Source organism: Lissotriton helveticus, chromosome 8 (assembly GCF_964261635.1).
Source record: "Lissotriton helveticus chromosome 8, aLisHel1.1, whole genome shotgun sequence".
NCBI classification, from domain to species: Eukaryota; Metazoa; Chordata; class Amphibia; order Caudata; family Salamandridae; genus Lissotriton; species Lissotriton helveticus.
In genome coordinates this window covers 1,582,452,689-1,582,469,368 of record NC_136069.1, presented here as the reverse complement: position 1 = coordinate 1,582,469,368, position 16,680 = coordinate 1,582,452,689, and the positions used below count along the sequence as shown (strand labels likewise).

At 41.2% G+C, this 16,680-nt stretch overlaps 1 protein-coding gene across 2 annotated transcripts in view; it reads right to left on the bottom strand.

Annotated features, from left to right (window-relative positions):
* Nucleotides 1-16,680, bottom strand: part of LOC144773527 (solute carrier organic anion transporter family member 2B1-like) — a 477,218-nt gene that overhangs the window by 377,857 nt on the left and 82,681 nt on the right. For both annotated transcript variants that reach the window (XM_078658588.1, XM_078658589.1), the window contains exon 3: nt 9,132-9,269. In XM_078658588.1, the coding sequence (XP_078514714.1) occupies nt 9,132-9,269 (138 nt within the window). The remainder of the gene's footprint in view (nt 1-9,131; nt 9,270-16,680) is intronic.

Sequence of the window (16,680 nt, the reverse complement as noted above, 5' to 3'; positions counted from 1 at the left end):
TGGAACAGTTTTGGCGCAATTCATAAGAATCTTCATCAAGTGATTTCTCATGTGAATGTGTGAATACTTTGTTTTGATTGTGTTCTGAGTAGGAAACTCAGCAAATTGTCAGCACCAATCTATGCCCATGGTAAAGAAATCTATTTACTGGAAAGGCGTATTATTTCGTTTCATTGAAGAGGAATTTCTGTCGCTATTTACAACAAAAAGTCGCAATTTACAAACTATAAGGAAAAGGCTTGTACTAGTGATTGTGAACTAGTGGCAATGGCCCAGAATACAGTTAGTCTCTGTTAATTGCAGGGATTTTGGAATCCTTTTTGTTGCTGAGGCTTGAGTTAGGAAAACTCTCAGTTTTGATTTAAAGGTTCATAGTCTGGTATTAGGCTTGAAAGTATTTGTTGTTTAACTTTTCCTTTTCAGATCTCCTTCCCTGCTGTTCCCTTCCTAATTCCCTTTTCCCCCCCGCTTGATCACTCCAAGATTCTGTGTAATTATTACATTCGGAATTGGAGGTATCGAGAGGTGGGTCCTTATAACTTCACGACAGACCCCGAGGAAGACTTCGTCTGACAGAATAGTGAGCCCACGAATTATTTTCCTCCCGGTCTGATCGTGAAGTCATAATGGCTACAATCAATGATTTAATGTCGGCCATTGTGCGTATGCAAGCAGATTTAAAAGAGACTATGAATGCAACCACTGTATTAGCTGCTAAAGTAGATAATATTCAACTGCAAAGAACCCCTCTTCCAGAAGATGTTCAAGATACTGGTGCTGGTAGGGCAGCTACAAACATTGCCGTTACTGTTCCACCCCAGATCCCTTTAGCAGCTCCCGAGCGTTTTTCTGGGGATTCTTCCAAGGTACAGATCTTCTTGACTCAAATAGAACTACACTTTGCTTGCAGACCAGCTGCGTTTCCAACCCCTCAGTCCAGAATAGCATTTCTAATTTCTTATTTAACTGGAGATGCAGCAAACTGGGCAGTTCCTTTGGTTAGACAAGATGATACCTTGTTATATAATTGGAAACGCTTTGTTGAAGAATTTGAAAAAGTTTTTGATCGACGTACTGTGACCTCATCTGCTGATCGAGAACTACTCCAATTAAAACAAGGAAACAGGGATCTGGTTGCTTACTTGTCACATTTTAACAGATTAATAGCCGAAACTTCTTGGCCAGAAGAAAAGAGAGCGGCTCTTTTCTATCAAGGGTTAAAAGACGATCTAAAAGATGTTCTGGCGCAAATTGACCCACAACCAACAGTGTGTTCTGAATTGATCAATCTAACCCTACGTTTAGATCATAGACTCTCTGAACGAAGATCAGATAGGAAAAGAGTTGATAAACCTACTTGGAGAACGGAAACTAAATCCAGACCTCAATTTGCGCATTCTGAATCTAGTTCTGAGCCAATGGAAATCGGGACCCTTAGACAACCTTTATCTAAAGAAGAAAAAGACAATAGGCGCAAGAATGGACAATGCCTTTATTGTGGTCGCAAGGGTCATTTTGTGAAGGATTGTTTGACGAAACCAAAAGGCAAGTTTTCAAATTTCAGTAAGACAGCAGCAATAGAAAAAACCGATCAGAAGTCGGAAAACTAACTTGCCCAAGATGTTTTAAGGGAGATCTCTTGGGAACCATTGCCTTCCCTTCAGTCAATTCATGTGTGTCCAACTACAAAGCACATTTCAGATTAGCTGTCCAAATTCGGTTAACTCATGAAACGTGCCAAATGGAGGTTCTAATTGATTCTGGAGCAACAGGTAATTTTGTAGATTTAGAAACTGCTCAACGCCTGCGAATAATCTGTGAACAAAAGGAAACTCCGGAGATTGTTCAAGCAGTTGATGGGAAAATACTTGCTGGAGGTCCAGTAACCATGCAAACTACTAAAGTGACTATGTACTGTGAAGATGTTAAGCAACAGTTGCATAAGGAAAAGATACAGTTTGATGTTATTCAAGCACCTCAATATGGCTTTATCCTCGGGATGCCTTGGCTTTGTTTACATAATCCGTTTATTGATTGGCAAAAGAGAGAACTGAACTTCCTGTCTGAATACTGCCATTCTACTTGTTTAAAAACTTCTAAACCAACCATAAGTCAATTGGCCACTGCTGAAGAAAAAGAGACAGTCCTACCTAAAATTTATAAGGAGTATGCAGAGGTTTTTAGTGAAGAAAAGGCAGCCCTCCTTCCACCGCATCGTAGCTACGACTGTCAAATTGATCTCGTGCCTGGTTCTAGTGTCTCAAATTGTCGAATTTATGCTTTGTCAGAAAAAGAGAATCAACATTTAAGAAAATATCTTGACCAGTATTTAGAAAATGGTTTCATCCGCCCTTCCAAGTCCCCGGCAGCATCTCCGTTATTCTTCATTCCTAAGGCAAACGGAGAATTAAGAACTTGCATTGACTTTAGGGCCTTGAATAAAATCACAATCAAAAATAAATATCCTTTGCCGCTCATTCCCGTTCTATTGGACCAAGTCAAGAGGGCAGTGATCTACACGAAACTGGACCTAAGGGGAGCCTACCATTTGGTGCGCATTAGAAACGGTGATGAGTGGAAGACTGCATTTAAGACTCGTTATGGTTTATTCGAGTATTTGGTAATGCCATTTGGTCTGTGCAATGCACCAGCAGCTTTTCAGTTTTTCTTAAATGATGCCTTAAAGGAATTTTTAGACCTTTTCGTTATCGTCTATATAGACGATATCTTGATTTACTCCGATTCAGTAGCAGAACATGAAGAGCACGTCAAAAAGGTGTTGAGCACTCTCCAGTCGCACAACTTATATTGCAAGCTATCTAAATGCGATTTCCACGTTAGAGAAGTAGAATTTCTTGGGGTTCTCCTTACACCAACTGGCATGAAAATGACTGACAGAAAAATTAAGGCGGTTGCTGAATGGCCTACTCCAAGATCAGTCCGAGACATACAATGTTTCCTGGGATTTGCAAACTTTTATCGTCGCTTTATTGATAATTTCTCCTCTGTGGTAGCTCCCATCACACGGTTATTGAGGAAAAAGGTGAAATTCGATTGGACTCCTGAAGCTGAAAAAGCCTTCCAGACCCTGAAGAAAGCTTTTACGGAAGCACCAATTCTAATGCATCCCAATGTCGAGGAACCTTTCATTGTAGAAGCTGATGCCTCTGATGTAGCCATTGCAGCCATCTTATCTCAAAGGCACCGCACTACCGGACAAATGCACCCAGTCGCCTATATGTCTCGAAAATTAAATCCAGCTGAACAAAATTACATTATAGCTGAAAAAGAACTATTAGCTATTCTTGAAGCTTTTAAAGAATGGAGACATTATGTAATGAGTGCAAGATTTACCGTGACGGTGTATACAGATCATAGAAATTTGCAGTTCACGAGTTCTGCCAGAATGTTAACTCCTCGACAACTGAGATGGATGATGTTTTTTGCTGAATATGATTTTATCGTGACTTATCGTCCTGGTCAAGACAATAAAAAAGCTGATGCTTTATCCAGAAAAGACTCTTCTTTGCATAGATTTGAAGGAACACCGCAATCAATAATTGACCCTGACAAAGTAATCTGTGTACTATCTGCAGATCAATTTTTGGAGAATATTCACGAAAGTTTTCCTCCTTCTCAGTGGAAACAATGGTTGAACCCAAGTTGTAATCAGACAATCAAAGAAGGGATACCTTTTCATGGAAAACAGGTTTATTTGCCTTCCAAAGAATTGCAAGAAACTGTGTTCAATTGGTTACATTCGCACCCCATGGCTGGGCATCCTGGTTCCAAAAAATCTGTGGAAAAGATACAAAAATTATTTTGGTGGCCAACTCTACAAAAAGATGTGCTTAAGATGTCTCAAGACTGTGAAACCTGTGCTAGATTCAAAACCGATCACACTAAACCAAAAGGTTTGTTACAAGCACTGCCAACGCCATCTGAACCATGGAAACACATTTCTTTGGACTTCATTACCGATCTGCCCTCTGTCAATCAACATTCAGTGATTCTAGTGGTCGTTGATAGTTTAACGAAGTATGCACATTTTATTGCTTGTAAACGACTGCCCACTGCTGGTCAATTGGCTCAACTGTTTCTGCAAAATGTGGTACGATTACATGGCTTGCCTTCAGTTTTACTTTCGGACCGTGGTTCACAGTTCTCCTCAAAGTTTTGGCAACAATGGTGTCGAAGTTTGCAGATTACCTCTAACATGTCCACCAGTTATCACCCACAAACTGATGGGCAAACCGAAAGACTGAATCAGACATTAAAACAGTACTTAAGATGTTATGTTGCGGATTCCAAGAGATCTTGGTTGGATTTACTTTGGATTGCAGAAATTGCATACAATACTTCACCCCATTCTTCCACGGGATCTTCTCCTTTTGAGGCTCTTTATGGATATGTACCTAATACTATTCCTTTGACTCTGCCTAAAGATATGAGTGATACACCAGCAGTAAGAGACGCTGTGCAACTCATGCAGACAATACATCAACAGATTCACAAACGCTTATTGCACAGCAAAGAGAAGTATAAAGAACAGTATGATAAAAGACATCGTCCAGGTCCGACGTACGTTCCTGGGGATAAGGTCTGGCTGTCCACAAAAAACTTGCACTTTAAGCATAAAAGTATGTTTCAACCCAAATTCATTGGTCCATATCCAGTGCTTCGTCAGGTCAACCCTGTGACTTTTAAGTTGTTGCTACCTAGATCTTTGCGGATCCATCCTGTGTTTCATACTTCCCTTCTGAAACCTGCTGGTCAAAACTTGGCTCCTCGGCCAGCTCCGGTTTTGGTTCATGGTGCGTGGGAGTTTGAAGTGCAAAACATACTGGATTCCAAGCGTAGGGGCTCCAAGTTATGGTATCTTGTTTCATGGAAAGGATATGGTTCTGAGAACGATTCTTGGGAGCCTGCTGAGAATATACATGCCTCTCGCCTGTTGCGCCGTTTCCACCTCCTTCATCCTTCGAAGCCGGGCCCTAGACCGCTCCTGGGAGGGGGGAATACTGTCAGGGCTAGGGTGGCTTGCGGTCTAGGGCCCGCCCCACTCTGTAGCGTGCCCTTGTGTGGCAAGATGCATCTGGCAACATTGGGTGGGCGTTGGTGGCTGATGTGTGCAAAACCTGCTGCAAAACACTGTTAGCCCCCTTTGTAGAACTGTCATTCAGTGTTTAAGTGTTCCTGTGTGTTTAAACCTGTGTTTTCTCCCTCTCCGCCTAATGCGTGAGGTTTTGCACCCTGAAAGCGTCCGCGTAATGCGTGAGCTTTCCCTGTCAGGTCGCATGCGTGAGCTCGCGCTTGGGCGTTGTCACGTTATCTTACGCGACCGCGCCCAAGCTGCCGTGCTCACTATTCCTAGCGTTTCAGAGAGGAAGCAGGGGGTTCTTGTTTCTCCGCTGCGTTGTTATCTTTTGGCCTTCCAGGAGCTGATTTCTATCGGAGGCTTCAGAGAGGTTCCAGGGGGCGTGGCAGCATGCAGTTTCTTCGGCGATCGTTCTGCTGAATTGAAGAGAACGCCGAGGGTATTCAGAAGCTTGCCTGATCTCCATTTCAGTAGAGTAGGTCGTACTCTACAGGTAGGGGAGAGAACTTGAAGCTAATTAGCCATATTACTGTGGATTTACAAATAAGGAAGTAATTAATCTAAACCCAATTTGCATATTGAATGTCACAAGTCTCTGATTCATTTTGTGTATTATCTTTGCGCAATACTACGCTCCCCATCTGAAAACTGAGTAAAATCTTTTGAACTGTTTATTCTTTGATCATTACAACGCGCTAATGTATTGCTAATTTATGGAACAGTTTTGGCGCAATTCATAAGAATCTTCATCAAGTGATTTCTCATGTGAATGTGTGAATACTTTGTTTTGATTGTGTTCTGAGTAGGAAACTCAGCAAATTGTCAGCACCAATCTATGCCCATGGTAAAGAAATCTATTTACTGGAAAGGCGTATTATTTCGTTTCATTGAAGAGGAATTTCTGTCGCTATTTACAACAAAAAGTCGCAATTTACAAACTATAAGGAAAAGGCTTGTACTAGTGATTGTGAACTAGTGGCAATGGCCCAGAATACAGTTAGTCTCTGTTAATTGCAGGGATTTTGGAATCCTTTTTGTTGCTGAGGCTTGAGTTAGGAAAACTCTCAGTTTTGATTTAAAGGTTCATAGTCTGGTATTAGGCTTGAAAGTATTTGTTGTTTAACTTTTCCTTTTCAGATCTCCTTCCCTGCTGTTCCCTTCCTAATTCCCTTTTCCCCCCCGCTTGATCACTCCAAGATTCTGTGTAATTATTACATTCGGAATTGGAGGTATCAAGAGGTGGGTCCTTATAACTTCACGACAGACCCCGAGGAAGACTTCGTCTGACAGGAGGTCCTCATCCTTGGATCCACCGACTTGGCCTGGGACGACTCCTGGTAGATAACCGCACTGGGAACAGCTCCAACACCCACCAACCACGCACGCAACCTAGGGGTCATCCTCGACTCCACCCTCTCCATGACTATGCAACGCCAACGCTGTCTCTTCCTCCTGCTTCTACACCCTCTGCATGCTCTGCAAGATCTACCAGTGGATCCCCACCGAAACAAGAAAAACGTCACCCAGGCCCTCTTCAGCAGCAGATTGGACTACGGAAACGCCCTCTACGCAGGAGCCTCGGCCACACCCCTGAAACGGCTTCAACACATCCAGAAAGCCACATCACACCCCACCTGAGAGACCTGCACTGGCTCCCCGTCAACAAGAGGATAACCTTCAAGCTCCTCACCCACGCACACAAGGCACTCCACAACACCGGACCAGCATACCTCAACAGATGACTCTGCTTCTACACCCCCACCCGCAAGGTACGCTTTACCCATATAATCCCGCAACCCACAGCTAAAATTAAACTGTTAAAAAATATTCTGCAACTAATTTGTATTTTCAATAAAAAAACTAATAGTATTTAACAAACAATTATAAAGTAAGTAAAATGAATTTACTCCCTACCCTTTACCCCTATCAAAGTAAAACCCACACACACAAAATAAATAAGTTCCCTAATTAAATATCAATTAACAAAGATTAATGACCAACAAATTATTAATCAATTAAACATAAATCACTTCCCACCCTTTACACCGATAAACCCCACAGCCTGCACCTGAAATGAATTACGCAATTACCATCATTAATTGTCACTTAATTAATTTATGTTAATTAACAACTAATTAGTAATTAATTCAACATAAATTACTTCCTACCCTTTACCCTTATTGGAATTGGAATGATGCCGATCCCTCTTCCTTGGAGGGACAATTTCTGGAAGTAAAAGCTTCCCCCTTCCTTGAGACCTACTGGGACATTATAACCAAACCCCAGGACAGGAAGCTATACTTCCAGCTTAGAGTGGGGTCTCTCCCAATTAGATCACTAACCGGTAGATGGGCAGAGGGCAATTCCCATGATTGCCCAGTCTGTAAAATCAAGACTGAGACTATTCCCCACATACTTTTTGTGTGCGGGGCTTACTCAGTCCCTCGATGTGTCTGGTTGAGGGCTATGTGCAAACAGCGTGGCACGAGAGAGAGTGACGTGGCCCTCAGGATCATCGGCACCAGTTCTTTACCAATCATTGCTGTGGCAGTTGCTAAATTCTTGGGTTGGGCATGGGCTATCAGAAGGAAATCTCTTGCTCAATAGTAGGCCATTTTTTGCTCTCCCAGCTAATGAGAACCCGGTCTCTTTGTGCTTATACTGGCTAAATAATTGTATGAATTTTAGGTTCTACTGATGAATTTTAATATTATTGATGTCACGATGCTTTATCATTTTTAAATCTTTTTAGAGGTTGTAAATATGTTTTAAACTTGTTACTGTGGATGTAATGGTTTTAAATGTTTCATGCTTTTATGAGTTTTTTTACCTCGAATAAAGCAAATTTGACTGACTGACAAAACCCACACACACAAAATAAACAAGTTCCCTAATTAAATATCAATTAATTAAGATTAATGACCAACAAATTATTAATTAATTAAACATAAATCACTTCCCACCCTTTACACCGATAAACCTCACAGCCTGCACCTGAAATGAATTACGCAATTACCATAATTAATTGTCACTTAATTAATTTATGTTAATTAACAACTAATTAGTAATTAATTCAACATAAATTACTTCCTACCCTTTACCCTTATAAACCCAACAAAGTATTAAAAACATATGATAAAACGTGTTTCATGCATTACAATACTACTAATTCATAAACAGTGAAGGAGCTCAAACAAATTCTGTGGTATATGATAAGTAGGATTGGCCATGCCCCATGTTGAATATTAAATTCTATTAAATATATGTTATTTAGTCACCTACCAAGACTGAAATTGGAGTTTACAAATTACAGTATTTGCCCAGAGTAAATGGACATTCCTCACTCCTGAAAGGAGAGGATTGTTCAGGCTAAACAACTTATTCCATAAAGCTTACTTCCTGTCACTCAGTAAGCTTTGGTGCACCTAAGATCTTTCCAACAGCCCTATCAGACCCTGCCAATAGAAGCCTGTGGTGTGTAAAAGCTGAAAAGGTCATAGTTAAAACCAATAACTTACTATTAACTTACTCCTCTCACACCCACAATTCGTCTTCACTTTTCAACCTCAACTCAGGCAATCTAAACTATCTAGAAAACTTACTCAGAGATCTCTCTCCATCATGCAGGCCAGAAACATGTTATCAAAATTAAATCATCTATTAGCTTTATTTCTCGTATTCAGATTTACAGAATTAGGAGTAGGGCGTTGTAGTGGATGCTTAGTCCATATACAACACATCATGATCCAAATATAAGGTTGAAAGAATTCTTCATAAATCCTTAACAGATAATGATAAATTGTAATTGAAGTACTTGAATGTGCATCTTTAGAATTGTCTGCATTGCAAGGAAAATAGCAGAGTTTGCTAATCTTTCCTACTGTGTGTTGGGCTAGGAAGGTAGCAGGTATCATTTCAGTTTCCTTACTGTCATTTCGAACAAGTGTGATAAATATTGTTCATCAAAGTGTATTCAAATTTTATAAATGAATATTTCTTGATATAGGTTCATAAACAGCTTAATCATACGTACCTCATTGAATGAAGCCAGTAGTCCAGACATCTGACTTGAAAATCCAAAACGCTTCTCTATTGTTGAAATCGAGCTTTTGAGATATCCGGAAACTAGGAGCTGGGAGAGCTGGAGAAGTCCATGACAGCAAACAAAAAACTGGAAGGTACAAAAATTAAAGGTTGTATGAACATTAGGTGATGAAATGCAAACCTCCATGAAAATGAGATTTTTTCAGAATTAAATCTTAATAGTGTTTTTGAATTTATTTTCTGTAGTGTTCTTTTTATACCCCCAAAACATTGTTTCAGAATTAGCAGATCAATTTTATGACTAAATATAAAACACCTAATTTCGGAAGATTATGCGTATTTCATTAAGGGAACATCCCTGTAAATAAACAGAACACACGATAAATGCTCAAGGTTGACATTACATTGGTTAAAATAAGCTAGATATATTTTCAAGCAACAAGCAATATGAAGAATGAGCTTCAAAGCTGTCATCTGGGCCAATTTTAAGAATGTAGTGGACTGTGCCACCTGACAAAGTGCAAGCTGTATTATTAAAAGGGGATGCAGAAGCATCTTTGGCCCCTTCTGTAATACCAAAGTGCGGAAAGGAGCAGAAAGTGGGTGCACACACACACACACACACACACGCACCCACACATACACACACACCTGTTGTGCTACAGGACCCTTTTTATAATACCGGTCCTAGTATTCCAGCATTAGAAATGGATTATTTTTTTGGGGAAGAAATCTATTCACATCCCCTTTCAGTTAGCCGCTACATATGAAATTTAAAGACTGGAAAATGTCTCTGTCATAAATTAGGTTATTGGTTAAGGGGGGAGTGAGCCCTTCTCAAGCAAGTCACCATCATTGTCAGGGTGAACTAACAAAGAGTCACCAAATTAACCTGCACTTAACTCTCCGGTAGCTAGGCGCAAATGCAATCAGGCTTTACTTAGAGGCAATGTGTTAAGTGTTTATGCAGTACTCAAACAGTAGTGAAGTGAAAATACAACACAAGAAAAATCCCACACCATATAGAAAAATTTAGTAAAATTTCAAATATTAATTGACACCATAAATAAGCCTTCTACCTGTTCTCAAACACAAGTTATTACTTATTCAATGTAATAAATTAACCCACTGTTATCTTATGAGAGAGGTAGGCCTTACAGGATTGAAAAATGAATTTAGGAGTTTTTCACTACCAGGACATGTAAATTGTAAAAATACATGTCCACCTTTTTAAATACATTGCACACTGCCCTAAGGGCTTTCTAAGGCGTACCTATTGGGTGACTTATATGTATTGAAAAAGAAAGGTTTAGTCTTTGCTAAGGGGTTATTCTGCCAATTTGAATTGGCAGTTTTAAAATGCCCACAGGCTGCCTGAGAAATGTTTAGGGGGCTAGTGTAAGTGGGTGGCAGGCTAACTAGTACCATTTAGTTTACCAGTCCTGAGTTTATGGTGTCCCACTGTACTAGGGACTTATACGTAAAAAAATATGCTGATCAGGAGCAAGCCATTTTTTTTACTTTATGGAGTCAACACAAGCACTTTGTCAATTGTTAACAGTGGTAAAGTGCACAGAATCCTAAGGCCAACAAAAATTTATTTCAGCAAAACAGGAGTGGTAAAGACAAACTGTTTGGGGGAAGACCACTCTAATGTATCCCTTTGAGAAAAAAGATGGTTGAGAAATGTATGCTTATTGCAAGGGAATTGATCCATATAGGTCTGATAGACTATTCAAATGTAATATCAAACAATGAGCTGAGGTCATAATCGGGACATGAAGTGATGGCAAGAGTTTTTCTTTCCAATCTGGAGAATGGGTTAATACATTTGAATCAATGTTGGCTTTCTTTCCTTTTGAATCTTCGTGCAATACTAATGCCTAATAGTATTTTGAAGAATACAATTACAGGTGCTCTTTATGGATTGCAGGTTGTTACATACTTTATACTGTAGATGGCGATATGGATATTGAGATGTTCCAGTAGTATGGATAATCCCTTTTTATTTTGTTTGTTCTTTTGTGCACTTCATGGTAGTTTTGATTTTTTTTCTAACTTATTCAAAGTTAAGCATTTTAAAAGGTGAACTCATTTTAAGTTAATTAAAAAACAGTACAATAGCAAATCTGCATCGTGTTTACTGTGACTAAATTGATTGAACTTTGAGCTACTTTCACCCTCAGGGCTCATCTTGTCTTGCTCATATAGTCAGCATATCTATTTGGCTCTTTCTGTTAACCTCCAGTGTAGAATCAATGCTACAGGAAGAGCAGGCTTAGCATGCTTCCAGATTGAACTGTATGATGATACAGTTTCTTGACACAGTACTTAACAGAGGTGTACCACCAGTATCTAGGAACTATTCAATTTTACCAAAATATATGAAGTTGTGATTAGAACTCAGGCCTCTTAATTTCAGGGTTAAATCTGTACACATTCAGTGGCCAGATTTGCCCTGACACGCCTGCTGACGTAACACATGATTGTATCAAGCTCAGTCTTGATTTTAGTGCGATCACGAAAATCGTACCATCTCTCAGAGGACTCGGAGGGTGGAAAACCTTTGTGAGGTTTACCTTTCTGTTGCTGTTTAGATTTATCCCTTGGTTTTTTAGCAAACTCACAGGGTGGTCTGGCATACATTTCAGTGTAGGTTTGCCATGAGCTTTTACTGGACATCTGATTCTCAAAATATTGTGTTCTAGGGATGTATATACATTAGCTATGATGATTGGTAACTCACGTTTGCGGTCAGCTACTGCCACTGTGGTAAGTCATTGCCATTTAGCCAGGAATGCTATTTCACCTTTAAAATTAGAGAGAATCATTTCGGAGACTAGAGGAACATTACCCATTTGTGTCATCCCCAAATTCAGGGGAGGATCTGCCCTATATTAATTTTGTATCTGTTTGAGGACGTTTAGTAGAATGGCCATTAAGGGAGTGCGATGACAGAGAGTATAGACTGTGGCAAAAATAGACTCTCAGGTGTTGCAGTTTCCAAGAGTGGGAACCAGTCCAATGGGTAAGCACATAGTTAAAATTCTCTGCTTGTCTTGTGGTCCCATAAGGGGAAACCCAGCTTCAAGTTGATCAATTGTTTGGGCAATCCAAAATGGATTTTCCTCACAATTAGTGGGTTGTTTGCCCATTAACAAAATTAACAATTATAGGACTAATAACAGGCACAGCAGGCAACTGGTGTTGTGCTTGCAAGCCAAGAATAGGTGGAGCTAATAATGTATACAAAATAAACTGAGTTAGGCGTCTGTACAAGACGCAAAAGAACATTCTAAAAACCCCAGGTTTGCATTAGATTTAGGGTAGGGGGTTTATCCAGCTAATGTCTACCAAGCATCACCCTCATTACTGAGAGGACCCATTCGAACTGGCCCAGGCACATGTGGAAGGGGTCATTAAGCCAAGTCTAGTGTTTTCAGACTCCAAGAGGTATTTCAACAAGAGCATGTGGTCTCTATGCAGCAGGTGCCTCTGTGGCAGTATATTCATGAAAAGTGCTTGTGTTAGCATCCACAGTTGGAAATATGACTAAAAAAACCTTCAAAGTGGTATGCATCGTCCGCTTCAATTACAAAGATTACAGGAGCTCCCACAATAGGGGACTCCATGTTGCACTAAATGTGCATAGACCGCTGGCAGTTGGCCACAATAGCAATAGGTTGTGCCATAAGTAATTACAAATGGATTCAAAGCATAACACAAGCTGGGTGGTAACCTTTTAATATCCAAGCTTGAAAAACCAACAGAACTAAGTGATCCCTAAAACCTGTGGAGGATTAATCCCTAGCACCACGGATGTCTCTGGTAAATGGTGCGAGGGTATTGTGGACAAGCACTACTCAGGTTCCCGCAAATAAGTACCTGCCCAAAACGTTGGTGGCGCCATGTTGCTGGGATTCTGCTCAGGAACAGAACTATACTTGGGACCATAGAACATCAGCAAGTAGGGACTGAGTCACCGTACCATGTCAGTATCTATGAGCCTCAGTCTGACTGGCTATAGTGCTTCAATTGCCCTCCTAGCCTTTCCAGAGAAACAAGTGAGTTGCCACCCCAAAACACAACACTCTTGATCCTCCCAGGTTTCGTGGTAACAGGACACACCCTTTCACACACTCACTCATACTTGTCCACAATAGGATAAACAAGAAACATGAAGGAAGTTTGCAATGTTTATTCAAATTATCGTGCTCTACAATGCAGTATTTCTGCTACAATTAGAAACCAAATGCATACCACAAATATCATTAGCATGGTTAACAAACCATTGACAATAAAAAGACCTTTCATATTATAAGACACAATAGCCTAAATGCCGCTGCCCCTTCTACTGAAGGGAAATAATTATATAATATAGATCTCTGGGATGAGTGTTCTACATCCAGCTGATGCAGCACTCCTGCTTCAGGACCTTCTCGTAGTGTGTTTTTTTTTCAGAACTCTTGTCCTTGGTTATATGACAAGACATGTGTGTCCACAAACAGCAGCTGCACTTTCTTGTGATGTTTAGGTGCTAGTTTGTGACCAAAGAAAATAACAAGGGGCATTGTTGTTTGACCTTGTCTACTGTGTTCAGACCAAATCCCGGGAACATTATAAAATATGAAAACATGTGAAGGTTCTGCGTGAAAATACTATGCGGCACAAAAACAAGCATGTCTTGTAGTAACGTGTGCAAAATAAAAGTGGCCTACAATGTGCATAGCAGCAGTGGCTCCTCCGCTATGGCGGAGAAGCGTCACGCAACTGCTTCAACTGAAAACTCAATGCAAAAAATTAAATTGGTAATGACGTTCTGTTATCATTTTTTTTTTGTATTGAGCTTGCTGTTGAAGACAGGTTAGGTTAAGGTGGGGTGGGTGCGGGTTCCCTGACATCGAGGGAGGAGGAGTGGTGGCTGCACCTTAAGTGCACATGATGGTTTGGCCAACCGTCCTGGGCCAGCCAAACCATCATGCGCACTTTGCAGGTTCTCCATAGGCTGTATTGTACAGCCTGGGTGGAGAACATGCACAGCCTTCCAGTCCCTCTCTGAGCACCGAACCACGGTGCTCAGACCAATCACAACGCCGCTGTAAGGCAGTGTTGTGATTTGCTAGGGGATTCTGGGAGGCTGTGTGTTTTCTGCTGGGAAGAAGAAGACGGAGGAGAGGTCGTGGCTGGTGGTATATCAGGTAAGTGCTTTTATGATTTTTTTAATTCCCCCATATACTGCCCCTCCACCCCTATTCGGTAGCAGCCGCTACTGGTACATAGTTAAGCTAACATAGGGGAAAAGACAACGGCCCGTGCAAGAAACACACAACAATTCCTGACAAATTTGTTGTAATTTAGTTCAGGAGTTTTTGTGTTAGCCCATTCCAAAAACATCTATGAAGAATACATTGAGATTTGATTTGGGACACCCCTTTCTTTTTCTTGGTCTTGCTTGACCCATTACCCTGAAACTTTCCAGGAATTAGCTATTTTTGGAAGGTTTGTGAGGATTCTTGAAATAGTGCCAAAGTTTTACCTCAAAAGGCTTTCCTATGGAAAAGCAGACCTAACCATAACTACCAGTGGGTAAAACATAGATAGGTAAATAGATAGATAGGTAGATAGCTGGGTAGATAGAAAGATAGATAGACAGACAGACAGACAGACAGACAGATAGATAGATAGATAGATAGATAGATAGATAGATAGATAGATAGATAGATAGATAGATAGATAGATAGATAGATAGATAGATAGATAGATAGATAGATAGATAGATATCACAGTTATCAACATCAAGATTTTTTAGAAGCCTTGTAATATTAGTGAACAGATACTCCAGGCCAGCCCCCCATTCTGAAAGTGAAAGTGCCAGTTCAATTTACCATCTGTCACTTTTATGGGCAGATCAATATCTTGGCCACAGTATGATAAAGACATATGGCAGGGCATGATCACGGTTGTGACATTTTCAAACAATTTCCGCTCGAGAGGAACGCAAACAAGTGTAGAGTATGTTATGTTGGGAGTTCAACATTTTGAAAGCATATCTACTACTACATTAAGAAATTATCCCCATCAAATGTCCGGTAAAGCTAGGTGGACCGTAAATGTCTGTTGCTATTAAAAAGATTGAGGTTCTAAAATGTTTGGGACGCACCGATCTAGAACATACTAAATAAAATGCTTGCTCAGTTGGTGTATAATTTATTAATTCATTTCTGTGATCCTGTAGTAAGCGTTTTCAAGATCTGGGCAGAGTTTGGCCAACATGTTTTTTCACCAAATATGGCTGGTTAGCCTTCATCATTTTCAGAGCTAAAATATAAATTCATTACTCTCTGTTCTCGGTCTCTTAAAACAACTATTGATCCAGAGCTCCCAACTTTGGGTCTTGGGAATCAGGTTTGAGTTTCGGCGTCAGATCAACATTCTGTGATTCTTTTCACATCAATTACTCTCCCCATGCCTAAACAAATGAAAAAAGTATGAATGTGTCCTTGAGAAAGGAGGGTCCCGGGGAAAGTGAAAGGCGCAGACTAGTCTTCCCCCAGGAAACTTTGTGAAGGGCTTGTGAGGCCTAGAGAGGTGGGTTTAAGGGGGGTGCAGGAGTTCCCGGAGATAATATGATGGAGTCAGGAGAGGTAGGAACAGCCTCTTCATGACTCCTTTCACACTACTCGGGGACTGAAAGTTTGCGGAGAGACATTTGTTACTTTTCAGGGCTCCGCGGCAGCAGGAGCAGTTCGGAGAAGTCGGAAGCTGTGCGTATCACCTTGTGCACCCTGGGTGCAGCGGTCGTGCTGACATGCTCAGGACTGGCGTTCTTGACCATGCCTGCTTCGGCACGTGCTGCCTGACTCGCATGGCGCCAGGTGTTGTGGCGGCCATGATTGCAGCTTATTCCCCATCTCGGGGAAAGCATAAAAGGCAAGTGGGGAGGGCGAGGCTGCAGCGTGTTGCTTGAGGCACCAGCTAAGAAAGCTCCAGGGAGGCGGCAGAGTCTCCCCGCATGGCTTCGGCAGGTTGCATCAGCAAACGGATTGCCCCTCTTATCTTTTCTCTTCAACAAATGGAGGTCGCCGTATTTAATTATGCGGATGACCTCCAGCTGGTCTTTAACCTCTCCTCTTCTCCCTCTTCTGTCCTTAATTTTCAATCTGCCATGCTCCACATCCGGGACTGGATGAACCACAATCACCTTAAACTCAACCCCGATAAGACCGAGCTGGTGTTGACGGGTGGTTCATCCAGCCCCTGGTCCCCTCTCTTCTGGCCCCCTTCTCTTGGCCCCTCTCCGGAACCCTCTACCTCTGTTAAAACCCTCGGCATAAAGCTCAACTCTCAACTCACTCTTCACTCCCAGGTCAGCTCTGTGGTATCTTCCTCTTTCCTTTCACTGCGTACTATACGCAGGGTGTCCCGTTTCTTCACCTTCTCTGCTCTCAAACTTATCACCTTAGCCATGGTGGTGTCCCGCCTGGACTACGGCAACGCCCTATATGCAGGTATCCCGGCATATAGTTTACGGCGCTTGC